At 42.6% G+C, this 13,121-nt stretch overlaps 1 protein-coding gene across 3 annotated transcripts in view; it reads left to right on the top strand.

Annotated features, from left to right (window-relative positions):
- The window catches only part of LOC107187372 (heterogeneous nuclear ribonucleoprotein L), a 181,175-nt gene that overhangs the window by 24,722 nt on the left and 143,332 nt on the right, over positions 1-13,121 (top strand). For all 3 annotated transcript variants that reach the window (XM_015575471.1, XM_015575464.1, XM_015575456.1), the window contains exon 3: positions 1,732-1,801. In XM_015575471.1, coding sequence (XP_015430957.1) covers positions 1,732-1,801 — 70 coding nt within the window. The remainder of the gene's footprint in view (positions 1-1,731; positions 1,802-13,121) is intronic.

Raw genomic sequence — 13,121 nt, 5'->3', positions numbered from 1 at the left:
AATTGTTTTTATACAAATTTCCAGAAAAATAAATGTAATTGCAAATTCAGCAACTATTTTGTTGTTATAAATAAATACATTCGAGTATTAACCTCGAACGTCCATAAATTCAACAATTCGGTCATTCACTGGATGGGATTACCTTATTAAAAATTTAACGCAACGAAACGGTACAGCAGAGCTAAAAATATTATATATTCTATATATTATCCGACCCTGTGTTATCAGATATCTTTCTGCATGGTAAGGTTTCAAAGAAGCTAATGAGAACATTTTTTAAACATAGAGAATTAAGTACGTGAAAAGGTTATGGCTGTATGCAGGTTACTATTACGAACTTTTCGAGTGACGAACGATGAAACCATTAAGACTAGTTTAGCAACTCATATTATCAAGATTAGATCGAGTTACGCGAAAAAGATGCGATACCACATGATTAACGATCAACTGTCCGAAAATGAAGCAATTCCACTCTGAGTAATCGGTTGCAAAAAAAATGTAGGTGGAAAAAAATTGCCTAAGATTAGAAGGACGAACAAAGCCCCGTAGGTCGAATCTCCATCGTTTCCACTGGCGGTGGTTTCGGAATTCAGAAGTAGGAGCAACAGATTCGCAGAGAATTGGTCACTTTGAATTGCAAAAAAAGAGGAACGGAAGGGCCGAGAACTCTTTCCTTCTCGTGGCGAAATGGCGGCTGGCTGAATTTCCAATTGGTCAGGGGGTGAGACGGAAGAGGGAACAACGTCGATGCGGAGGCATGAAAAATGTATAGCCGGCTATCTATCAATAGGCGCGCTGCTTCTCTTTTCGTTGTATCGCGCGACCTCGTTGAATCTCGGAAGGAAATTACGGCGTACAATTTTTCCTCCGTTTCTCCTACGGGTAATCGAATATTCGAACCTCTCTCGCCCTTCCACCAAGTACGGACCAGCTCTGATTTAATAAAGAATTTCGCCAACTGTGCACCCTGGCCTGATGTAATTTCACTGCAATTGAACGTTGCCCCGGGAAATGCTGAATTTTTCACTGCCACCGGCTCGACGAGTGTCCCGTGGCAGAGTGCACATCGAATTAGACTGTCGAATAACTAAATTGCTCTAATTATTCGACAATGGCTGCACAGTGTTCTCTTTATATATGGGTTCGATTTGTTCTGTACGCTCTAAGCTTCTTGTCGATATTATTTTTTCGTTGGTATTCTTTCGTGCTCGTTGATGCACGAAAAAGAAAGACGTGCGATTATTGGCGACCTCGTTATAAGCTCGGTAGAGATCCTGAAATACGAAATTTAGTCATAACCTTTAACTGGTGAAGTGGGCTCTGAGGAACCTGACGAAGATTTTTAGAATATTTTATTTTTATATCGATTGTTACAGAAACAGGTGCTTGTTAGTTTCGATGTTTTTCAGGCAACTAGTTATCTAATAAGTAGATTGCGGATTTTTATGCAAAATCATATTTTCTAAAGTAGTTCATAAATACATTAGCAAATATAGGAATTTTTTCCACTTGAGTACTTTATTGGGTTCAGACTAATAATATACAAAATTCCTTGCATCTGATGAAAGTTTAGCGGTATATTGTATTTCACAGAGCCCTGTACGTTATAATTGCATAAAATCCGTAGTCTAGTAACAAATAATATTCCCACCTCACCAGTTAAGTGATGAAGTACCATTTGCCATGCAAGGATCACAGGCGTAATCGTGTTTTTTCTTTCCTTTTTTTCAGAGAAGACAATAATACACCAAATCACGTTCTCCTCTTCACAATAATCAACCCAGTCTACCCCATCACTGTGGTAAGTGCAGATCCCCTTGTTAATTAATCATCAAATTCGTAACTCGCCTGTCTCTACTATTTATTAAACACGCAGTACCACTTGAGATACACCAGATCTCGTGTCTCGACGCACACATGATTCAGCACGGATGCATTTTTCGTGAATGTCTAAAATGTTCGTGAAAACGTTACAACGACGCGTACGTGACATTGCATTCTACAATCGTGTCTCGTGATACGTGCCCGCGTGAAAATAAAAGTTCAACCGAAAAACTAGAACAGCGAAAGAAACAAAAACCAGACGACTCGACGGACTCTGGTCACAGTACCACCGAACAGAGCTCGACAAATTGCATTATCCGATACATGAAAGAGCAAAAACAAAAAAACGTGCGCACACACGTACGGCGGGAAATTCGAACAGGAAAAAATGGAAAGAGTATCGTGACCGACAGTAGGGTTGGGAGAGGTGGGGGGAAAACACAAATTGTTGGCGTGAACGCGAGCACCATACAGGTTTCGCAGGCCGTCCGTGCCGCATTTTATTTCTGTTTTGTGCCAATAATAGATGAGCTCCTCCGATGCTGTTTCTGTCTCACGAATGGTCGATGCCTCGCGCGCGATCTGGCATTGTTCGCGATCCGTCCATTCGCGAGTCCATCGCGCATACCTACCAGGTCACACAATGCTTGTATTCCTTTTCGTTGATTTTCCATCGTTTCTTTTTTCTTTCTCTTTTGCCAAGCTTTATCTCCGCGACGGACGCACTAATTAAAGAGCTTCCACCCCCCTCCCTTGAAGTCTTTCGTCTTGCTCAAGGAATCAGTCGGAGAGAGAAAGAGGAGGCTCTCTTTTGCGTAGAGTATGCGCCGCTGCCTCTGTCGTTTTGCTCGGAACCGCGTTTGTGTCTTCCCCTCCTCCCCTCGACTCGCTAAATGGAAGCAGCATCGGTTTTACTTTAATTATCTCCGACGATTTCCGGGGTCGCGAGCCAATTGAAATTTTAATCCCGTCGCGGTATATACCCCCTCCCACGCCATGGTCTGACGTCGATTTATGCATTCAGACCGAGGGGCAAAGAGAAAGGGGAAAGCGTTTTCGCTCTCGTAGAAGGCACCGCGGAATAATTCTCATTCTTTCTCTTTCTCTTGTTCTCTTCATATTCTGTCTGTTTCTGTTGCTGTCCCCCTTGGCGGACGAATCCCTTTACGACGGATTCGCAATAACGCGAATTAATGACGCGTGACGCGGGATCCGGAGGGCGGGTTATTCCGCGAAACGTTGAGATGAGGCACTCCAAAGCGGACCACCGCGACGATTTCTCGCTTTTTCGAAAGCCACTCCCCGAAGGGATTGTTTCGTACGTATGGTACGTAGCCACTATAATCCTTTTGTCTATCCAGCCCTCTGTAATGTATTCGAAGAAATTCAATTGGGGATTTAAACATTCCATGCGAATAGGACGTTGCGGCAGGTTCTCGGCGGAAATATTCCCGTTCGTGGACAGTTTCATTAAAATTCCGGGGGGCTCGTGATTTCCTGGCGAATGCGTGGATTGTAATTGGACAGATAGAGTACGATAAGGAGTCCCGTTTGTAAAGTGGGGTACAAAATGAGAAGCATTGAATCTTCTGCTTCGTTTAATCCTTTCGATGTTTATGTCGAGTATACTGGACATGAAAAAATGGTATTTTGTTGTTTAATGACGAGGATACTCGTTACTTTATTACTAAAGAGATGTTCATTTGCTATTTACACCTTTGCGATTCGAAGAGTTCTTGGTATTCTGTTTTGAGCTCGCATAAATATCATATATTTTAACTACATTGTAATACGTTGATTTGATAATATTTCAAAGACTAATAGAGTACGGTTGCACCAAAATTGAACCTTGGGTTAGTCTCGACATAGGACAGCAAAGGGTAACATGGTAAGGCTAAAATAAAATTTAGGTAAAACATAAAACGTATTCGTAATTTTAACATATTTTAAAATAAAGGATATCACTTCCAAGTCATTTTATTTAGAATTTATTTCAATTTTATAGCAAATGTATTTACTCTACTTTTGTAAAGTATATTCGTCATAGCTTAAAAGTAACTGAGCACACAAGTGCACGTTATCGAAATGAAATAAAACACTTAAAGCGTTAACAGGCTGAATCTATCATAGATTGTTTCAGCGACGTAAAATCAACACCAATAACAGATTCCCAACGTCGGTATACTCTGTCGATGTTTCCTCAACGAGCATCCACTGTCATGGAGTTTGATTTCTTGCGTTCAGTTCACCGCGATATGCAAATTGATTCCAATAATTTGCACAGGCCTCGTAGCAGTGGCGACGGTTTTCGGTGAAACATTCCTGTTATTGAATACTTTCATTAAAATACGACCTCGTGGTTTCTTGACAAATACGTAGATTGTAATTCGAAAAATCGAGTAAGATAAACAAGTAGTCTCACTCGTGAAATAGAGAACAAAATGAGAAGCATTGAAAATTCAGCTCAATTTATTTTCAAAACGAGAAAAAAATGTGCTTTTAGCAAACGAAACGTGCCTGCACCGTCTACCTATCATACAAGTCTCAGCGACGCAAAATCAACAAACAGTAACAGATTCCCGTGTACCCTATCGACATTTCCTCAACTGGCATCCACTGTCACGGAATTTGATTTCTTGTCTTAAGTTCGCTCGCGCGCGATATGCAAATTAAACTCGAATAATTTGCACGACCCTCATAGCAGCGTGTGTCGCGAGCCGATAAACGTCAGCCGTGCTATAGAAACGCCTCTGTAAATCGTGGCGTAAAGAGCCAAAGAGCCGTTTCAAATTTCCCGCAATTTGCTTTATTCCGTAGTTACGCGCAGACGAGACTCAATGGACGGCGGCGGCACGGTCTCGTATCGCGTGGAAAAGAAAATATATAGAAAAGCACTCGTGTGTGTGTGTGTGTGTAGTTGGAGTACGTAAGCTGGTCTATTTATCATCTCAGACCAGGGAGGAATTTATTGAAACGACACGGTGTGTAACACGCAGCGTTGGACGTCTGCATTAAGCCCGTTGCACACGCTTGGCCGCGCGTGCCTCCGTATCGCGTCACGTCTTCTGGACCAAGCGATTTCTCAGGCGGCTTCTAACCGACGTGTTTGTCTCGGCGTTGTCTCGCCTGGTATTTTACCCGGCAATTAGAACGCACCGATCGATACATCATCGTATTACCGAGGGAATTTATCGAAACGATCCGAGGATTCCTTTTGGACCCTTAAGCCTCGTACACATCGACAGAATGTCTTATTCCACACGACTCTCTGGAGCTCGCTACGAATCACAAGGAACGCGGGGATGGTTTATGGTACGGAGTAGCTGCCAAGTTTTCGACACTTGCTCAAAAGAACGACACTATCGATCACGCATCGCTGGCGCACACACGTGACTCGAATATGATCTCGCGGGCACTTTCACGCGTGTGCCCCGGCTTTATTGAACGGACAGTACGTGATTTCTCGTGTGCTTTTTAGTCGAACCCTTTAATGCCCAGTGTTGTACTGGTGCAAAATTTATTTTAAAAGTGTGTTAAATTCAAGTATTCCGAATTCAGCATCGACAATAATTTGGTATTAATTTCATTGGTGTACATAGCTGGTATAACAATCTTTCTGCATTCTGAATGCTGTACAGTTTAGTGGAAGTATTGAAATTTTAATTCTGATTTATATGAGAATTAGCTTCTCGACAGTGACTATCGACATCAGAAGCACAATTAATAAGCCCAAGGGTGGAAAAAGTATTAAGGCAATTAAAAAGAGTGTTTTTACACATCGAGCTGTTATTTGGAAGGAACCATTTATCGCAAGACACATATATTCTTGTGCATTACACCGACTAGGTCGAGAAGTCTATGTCGGCTACTGTACATAGCCATGAATTTTCGTGCGCTTTAATACCAGTAATAACTCATCCACCGGAGCCCTGTTAGAGTCAGCGGATTAAGATTAACACCTTCGCGCGGCATGCGTATCCACCGAGTTGACTCCTCGTGTTTCTACCTCATGGCGTGCTTTTATTTCGAATACCGAACGATATTACAGCACAGACACATACACACATAAGTCACACGGGGGGCCACGATAACTGTTATTTTAGAATAGCGACGTGGTGGCCGCCGTTTCGTCGAATTTATACGACGGTGTTCGCGTCACCGATAGCTCACCGGCGCGCACCAATGAAAATATTTTAATTGGCCACGGCTCGATCGTCCGTCAGGCTCGACTAAATATGCATTAGGCGAAGATAGCCGAAGTGGTTGAACGCGGTGGCTACCGGTTGATCTGCAACGGGAATTTCTATTTAGAGTGTTTGGTTCACGATCCTGGTATCTCAGGCTTGTTGGCCCCGTGAATCACACTTGTTTTTGATTAGGGGGATAATCTAACTGGGTATTATTAAATTGCGAGAGTTCTGTTTATATTCTGTTATTGGTTGCTACTCGGTACGCAAGTGGACGGTTTCGTTGGTAAATATTTTAGTAATAATATAGTATCAGTAATAATTTTCTTATTTTACTGGGTACATTAGAATCGATTCTTGTTGAGAATTGCAAGTAAGTTGGACTACCGTAATACATTGGCATTGGGAGTAATTTTAAATTACTTACAGTGGTTTTATGAGAGTGAATGTTCTGTTTCAGCTGAATTTATTGTACTGTGTAAGGCTGGTTTGAGGTATGAAATTATTGAAATTAGTAAATAAACAAATCCGAATTGTGGGGTGTTATGAACAATTTTCAGCGTTCGTTTCGTTTAGCAATGACTTGGTTTTCGATTTAAACTGGAACTAATCAGCATAAGTACACTCGAACAGTCTCGCACAGCTGGCAGCTTATAAACATTGTATAGGTTATTAAAATAATTCTAAAAGCCAGAAGGTGATATTGTACCTACTGCTACGAAATATTGTACCACTGTATTCATTTTCCTCGAAACGCCCGAAGAATTGCTAAACGACGCCGTATCTTACGCACCGAAAGTTTAAGTAACTTAACGACCACTTAATTTCGTGTCGGACAAGAAAGTAATAACGAGAGGGAGCCAGTTGGCATTTAGCGTGTATTAACGGAATTGTTAAACTGGCTCGCCGGGGCTGTTCGGTTTATTCGTTTCGGCCGTAATTTCTGCCGCGAAATGAAGTTCCCAGCCCGGAAACAGGCACGCGTACCTCGAAGCAATAAGCTCCCTCCACTCGTGCCAGAGTGACACCACACCGGGTAGAATTATATTCCCATACGCGGCGGCTGAACCGTTCTACGCGGTTTTCCCCCTTCGCCTCCTATAAACCACCTTGACGTATTTAATGCCGACGACCTACTTCCGTCGACTCTCGGGCGAAAGATAGATAGAGAGAGAAAGGTTTGTTTCGCAGATTGCCATTTCTTATGCATTCGCTGCCGATTCCTAACTAACGCGAATCCAGGGGACTTTCGAAGGCAAATCCGCAAGGCATCCAAGTACCTATACCGGTACTATTCGTGCCTCTACCTCTGGGAAACTGCTTTGGAAACTCGCGACAGTTTAGAGTGTTTGACAGAAAGACCGAAATTAGAACGAGTTTAAGTCACGAAGCCTTCTGATGGAAATTTTAATGCAGTACTATTTAAACCTACCCACTATCGACTGTTTTAAGTACTAGTCTACCATACACTGTGTGGCATAACTATAAAACTACCTAAATATTTTCAATTCTTATGTATTGTCGTTAACATAAAAATGAAGCAAGTATGCTATGTCTGAAATCGTGTTGAGAAATAATGTTTCTCCAGAAATGAATAGCTTATATCCCCTAGGAAAAAGTGGTTCCAGTTCGATTGTTTCTACACGAAGTGTAAGAAAGGGTACTCACCTGCCCGTGCCAGTTTGGTTTATTCATCGGACAGAGTATCATACTATCGGAAAACATTGTCAATTTCCCAGAAACTCAATAACTGCCCCAGAAAGAAATCCAGCTATTATTTTACATTTCGCCCCTGTGTATATCCAAAAAATGAAACGCTGAACAGAAATCAACCGGCTTTCATTTCGCAACAAGGAGACATTGATTCACTCCATTCTTCTCGCAACCGGTCGGTGTTTCGTCAAAATTGATCGGGCAGCCTCTCTGCGAGCGGAAAGTCTCTGAACTAAAATTCTAACGAACGTGTACGCGTGATGGCGAACGCTTGGAAATTCACTGTACATACGATCCCAGCTGTAACGCTGACTTTCTAATGCAATTTAGTACAGTGATAGAGCTTAGAATTCTGAAGCCAATGATATTTGTTTCAGCCGCATATGTTCGGTATCGTGGAGCCTTCTGGGTATGTTTAAAAAAATTTTCTACGTATATTGCGAGGCGACCGCTGTTCTGTCCAGTTAAATTTACGGCTAAGCTGTTAAAAAAGACACTGTCCATTTGGCCCTAGATATTTTCCCAGGGCTCTCTACAGGACAAGCAGTACCCTTTTTAGTTTATAACTCTGTGCTGTTTCATCCTCACGACGCAAAATCTGACCCGTAAGAAGACAGGAAAAAAAGAGGAATTTTATTCCACTGCATGTGGAGTTGAAAGAGGGAAACGATTAAAGTGTTCACCGTGCTTACTTCGCCGAGGATCTCATTCTTTGGACAGCCCGGAAAATGGATCCGGTGTTGTTGCGCGATATCTCTTGCGATTTTTCTTACCGTGATTTTAATTACTTTTCTGGGGTATTACAGCGGCTTGTTGGGATTTGGACAAATTACGGTAGGGGTTTCGTGAAAATTCGATGGTGTTGTTTGGATTCACGGGATTTCTCCCGCAGATGAATTTGTGTATCTACTTTTAATCAGAGGAAAAATAAGAAATTCCCACTGTAGGTTGTTTCAGTTTTACAAATTTCATTCGCACCTCAGTTGACGTATTATTATTTATAGCGTGATGAAGACGTTTTCATTACTTCATTTGAAGTACAATTTGAAGGATATTTTTATTACTTCAATTAGTATATTTTGACTGCACGGGAATTAACGAGAAGTTTCCTTTCCCTGAAAAGGAATTAAGAGTAAAAACCTTATTCTCTTTCATCTCACTCGTTCGTCTGTTTTGTAAATGGGTAAATTAATTACAGTTTTAATTACGCTTAAGCAACCGAAAGAATTACGCCTTATTAAATTGCGCACACTCAGATGTGCCGACATAGATTACGTTCTTAATATGAATTTCACAAACCCAGTGAATCGAGATTAATAGAATATAATTGAAGATCATGACTCGGATTAATGCACGGTAAGAACTGTACATATCCCTCCCGTTCTGCTTCTTCAATGATAAACAGTTAAATATTTCGAAGCGTGAAAGATATCCCCTATTCTGTCGAAACAAAGGAGCCCAATCGAGATGTTTTAAACTTTTCTGAAACGAATCGAGCCAATTTAATTCACTTTGGCGGAAACCACAAAATTCAATCTAATTGCTCCTCTGTGCAAGGAACTTTTTTCTGTTTTCCAACAGCCCACGATGATATATAATTGAGCCTGTTACGTTTAAGCGCAGACACGGGTGCATAAAGAACAAACTCGCCGGATAAAAAGTGCCGATAAGGACGAAGAACACGGAATCCTGGCCCTCTAGTTGCTCTGAATTAAACATACTTCTTCCGTTTAGCGAGTTCATTCTTCGTCGGGCACAAACTTGCCGCCGCGAGTTTCGTGGCAGTTTAAAGTTTCGTTGCCGTTCCTTCTTTCCCCATTATGCTCGGTGGTCAATTGTCAGCGGTTGGGCGAGAGGGGCGTTTTCCACAATTTAAATAGAAACCTACGAGGCGGGATCCAGTTATATACCGCCAGACCCCGTGTAACCGTATCGTCTCGTTTCAATGGTCGTTCCGGACTTAAGCGAACATGATAAGGAACTTACAGGATTCCCTAGACTGTATACTGTATCGTTACCAATCTCGACCTGCGTGTAACAGTCTCGAGAGACCGTCTTTGGTTCCTTGTTGGTCGTTTGTTACTGACTGGATAATTTGTGATCTGTTCGAGGCTTATAACGGAAGCACAGTTTCTTGATGAATCTCTGAGCTCAGAACGTTTCAATAGAGCTTTTTCAGGCACTGATTTTCATAAAGCTTCTACATACTTAATCCCTTTAACACTCTGTTTAAATTTAGTTCCAACTTTGCAGATATCTCAGGGTAACTCGATGAAGTTTGAACTTTACGACGTTACGTTGAAAGTGTTTGCAAGTGTTCCTTTGAAGGTAAAGTAGGGAGATTCTTTTATGGTAGTTGCAAAAATCGTAGCGTCGCCTTACGGAATCGTCTCACGGACCTAAAAATCGACTGTCACGCTCGATTGCAGTGTAATAGGGCGCGCGCACGGTATTGTGGACGATCGGGAGCGTTCGTCGCGGACTTTGAAAGAATCGAACTTTTGAAGACAGACTTGGAGCACTTTAAGAATGTTTGGGGGCAAACAAAAAGGGGAAAAGAAGGCTCCCGATGTTAGGCTCTTCTGCTTCCTTTACTCCCACTTGTTTTCCACTTATAAACTACTTTCTGTAGGACGATTCTTTTATCCGGTCCAGATGGGACGCGATCCTTCTTCAGAATTTCAGAATAAAAGGGAGTCACGTAATATACCACTTCGATCGTGTTCGTTAAAGCGAAATGATCAATATTGAATCCTTACGCATGACCAATTACGGGGTGCACCACCTTGAAACGTCTAAAAATAGGTGAAGTTTAGGATTTTTTTTTTGTTATAAACAAATTATATTTTGAACAATTTGTTAGCTCCATATTATTCTACATAAAAAATCGCAAATCTCGTCCTTTAGAAGTTTTCATGTATCCCCTTTGGTTTTCGAGATAGTACTTTCGGGTCGAAACTTGGAGGGGTGGTTTCACCCCTTAAAGTCGCGTCTCAGGCGATAAAAAAAATACGTATCCCTTATTTTTGACTGCTTAACAGACATACGAAGTTTCATCAAAATCGGAGAGGGGCACTTCCGTGCCTTCCCTTGTAAGTAGGAAACAATATCTCCTATTTATCAAGAATATTACTCAGTACTCATTTAACGATACTGCATCAACAAACCAAAGCGTATATACAACCCAATTACCACTAAATCCCGATTTTCGGTGCATAATTGAATGCGCCACTGTTAGTGGCCATGAATGCAACAATAGGATTGGCGGTCTTACCTCGTCGGACGGATCGCGATTAAGATGGATCACCATCGTGCCGCCCACAGTGGCGCGTAGATCTAAACCACCAAGATCTCTGTTGGTATTGAGGACGGTTCGTCGGAAAGGAGAACCCCGCCGTACAATCGTTATGACATACGCACACGAGGCCGCGTGTCTTCCGGCCGTCTGCGCGGGAAGATAATTAGGGAGGCCGACATTTATTTTAGATACCCGACGCGCCTGGCCGTCCCCGTCGTAACTCGAAACATCGCGATAAATTGCCGTGGCGATGAGATAAACGCCAGAGGAGACCCTTCGAAATAACGAAACGCGCGGGTGTAAGTACGTGCGTGCGCGTGCAAAATTTATTACGCGCGATAATGAATTTTCGCGAGCCCCCGCCGTGTCTTGTTTTTTTTTTCGGCGTTCGTTTATCAAGTCGTCGTGTGTCGGGTCACCTGGCGAAGTGGCCTTCCACGGTATGCAATTTACATATCGTAATAAGTAAAACCGCGGCTGTTTATGGAAATGCTCGCATTTTCATAAATTAATTCGCGAAACAGCGAGACGAAGTCCACCCCTCTTTGCATTTCTATTAAAATTTTCACCGCAATTTTCGACCGACTGCTAATTACCAAAAGTTCTCGGTGAATAATCGATCTTCGGTGAAATGTTAATGTGGGCAAGGTAGCAAAGATTTGAAATTGTTAAATGGAGTTATAAATGATAATAATTTATTTTCTACGGGACAAAAGTTCATAGGCGTTAAACGAACTCCAATCAGCTGAGCGGTGGGTCACGTACGCGCAGCAGTCGGAGAGCGCACGACCTAAGTCACTGGACTCTGCTTCTTTACTGTGTCTGCGCGTACGTGTGGCCCACCGCTCAACTGGTTGGAGTTCGTTTAACTGCTAATATCTCGGAAATGGAGCTTCAGATTACAAAACGGTAAATGACTTTTTGATTTGCACGTGCACGAAGAATATGCATGTTGGAGATTGTCTCATTTTTTTGGAACACCTTGTACACGATTAACTAACAATTAGTTACAATTTGGCGGCTTGAATTCCACACAGAATTCAGTTTCGAATACATCTGCATCTGGAGTATAAAGAAGTCAACTTAGTTGCTATAATTGTTCACTCGCATACAAATTCTGTCTATTGGGTCGCCATTCTTAAGTTTGGATGTCTATACTGAAGGTCTAAAAACTAATAGGCAAACACCGACGTTTCGTCTCGTTGAAGAAGAAAGTTTTTAATATCCCGGAAGTTTCACGTGTAAGCAAGCCAACAGCGAGCGTGTATTAAAATTATTTAATAGGATTCTTTTTTTATTTACTTTATATACTAACATTTTATCGCACCCGTGGTTCCGGAAGAACGTACACCGTTCTTTGTTGACCCAATATTTTTTCGTGACTCTGCTAGCTCTCTTCCCCTTTCCCTCCATAACTGCGCGCTCGTGGATCCACGTTAATTAACCAGAATTTACGGTCGAATTACGCCCGTTTAATTACACCATGGCGGTGGCGCGCGCACGCGCGCGATTAAGCGACAAATTCGTCTCGCCTCGCGTCTTCGTGCGATAAGATTCAATTACGATCAGTCACGCGAATCACAGCGCGCAGCTGGCTGAGTAGGGAGGGATAGAGAGAGAGAGAGAGCGGCGTGTGTGCGCCACGCGTATCAACCGGGAACAGGGTCATTCGCGGCTGTCAATCGGGGGGACAGATCAGCCTCCAGCTCCGGGATTCGATCGAACCGACCGCGCGCTGGATCACGAATTAACCGATGAATTATTCCCATCGATCGTAATTGATACGAGGCAGAGTGATTAGATGCTAGCCCCCACCCTCCCCCTCCCTCCGGATGCCGTCGTTCGAGAGATGTGCGCGCGCGCGTCAGCTTTCGAATATAATAATCGACCGTGGCTGGGTGGAATCGATTAAAAGTAAACCGTGCCAGCGAATCGCGGAAGGTATTAACCGTGGCATTAATCGCTCGCTTCCGATGCTGGACGGCATTGTTGCTTCTATTACAGACCGACGAGCAGTCTGATCAATGCCCCGTGGACGGATGGGAATACGGTATTCTCTTCGTACTATGTTAGTCGCTGGGTACTGTGTAACCATCGTA

This window comes from Dufourea novaeangliae, unplaced genomic scaffold (genome assembly GCF_001272555.1).
Source record: "Dufourea novaeangliae isolate 0120121106 unplaced genomic scaffold, ASM127255v1 scaffold14, whole genome shotgun sequence".
NCBI lineage: Eukaryota > Metazoa > Arthropoda > Insecta > Hymenoptera > Halictidae > Dufourea > Dufourea novaeangliae.
Note: the sequence above shows the minus strand (reverse complement) of the source record. Positions and strands in the feature narration are given on the sequence as shown.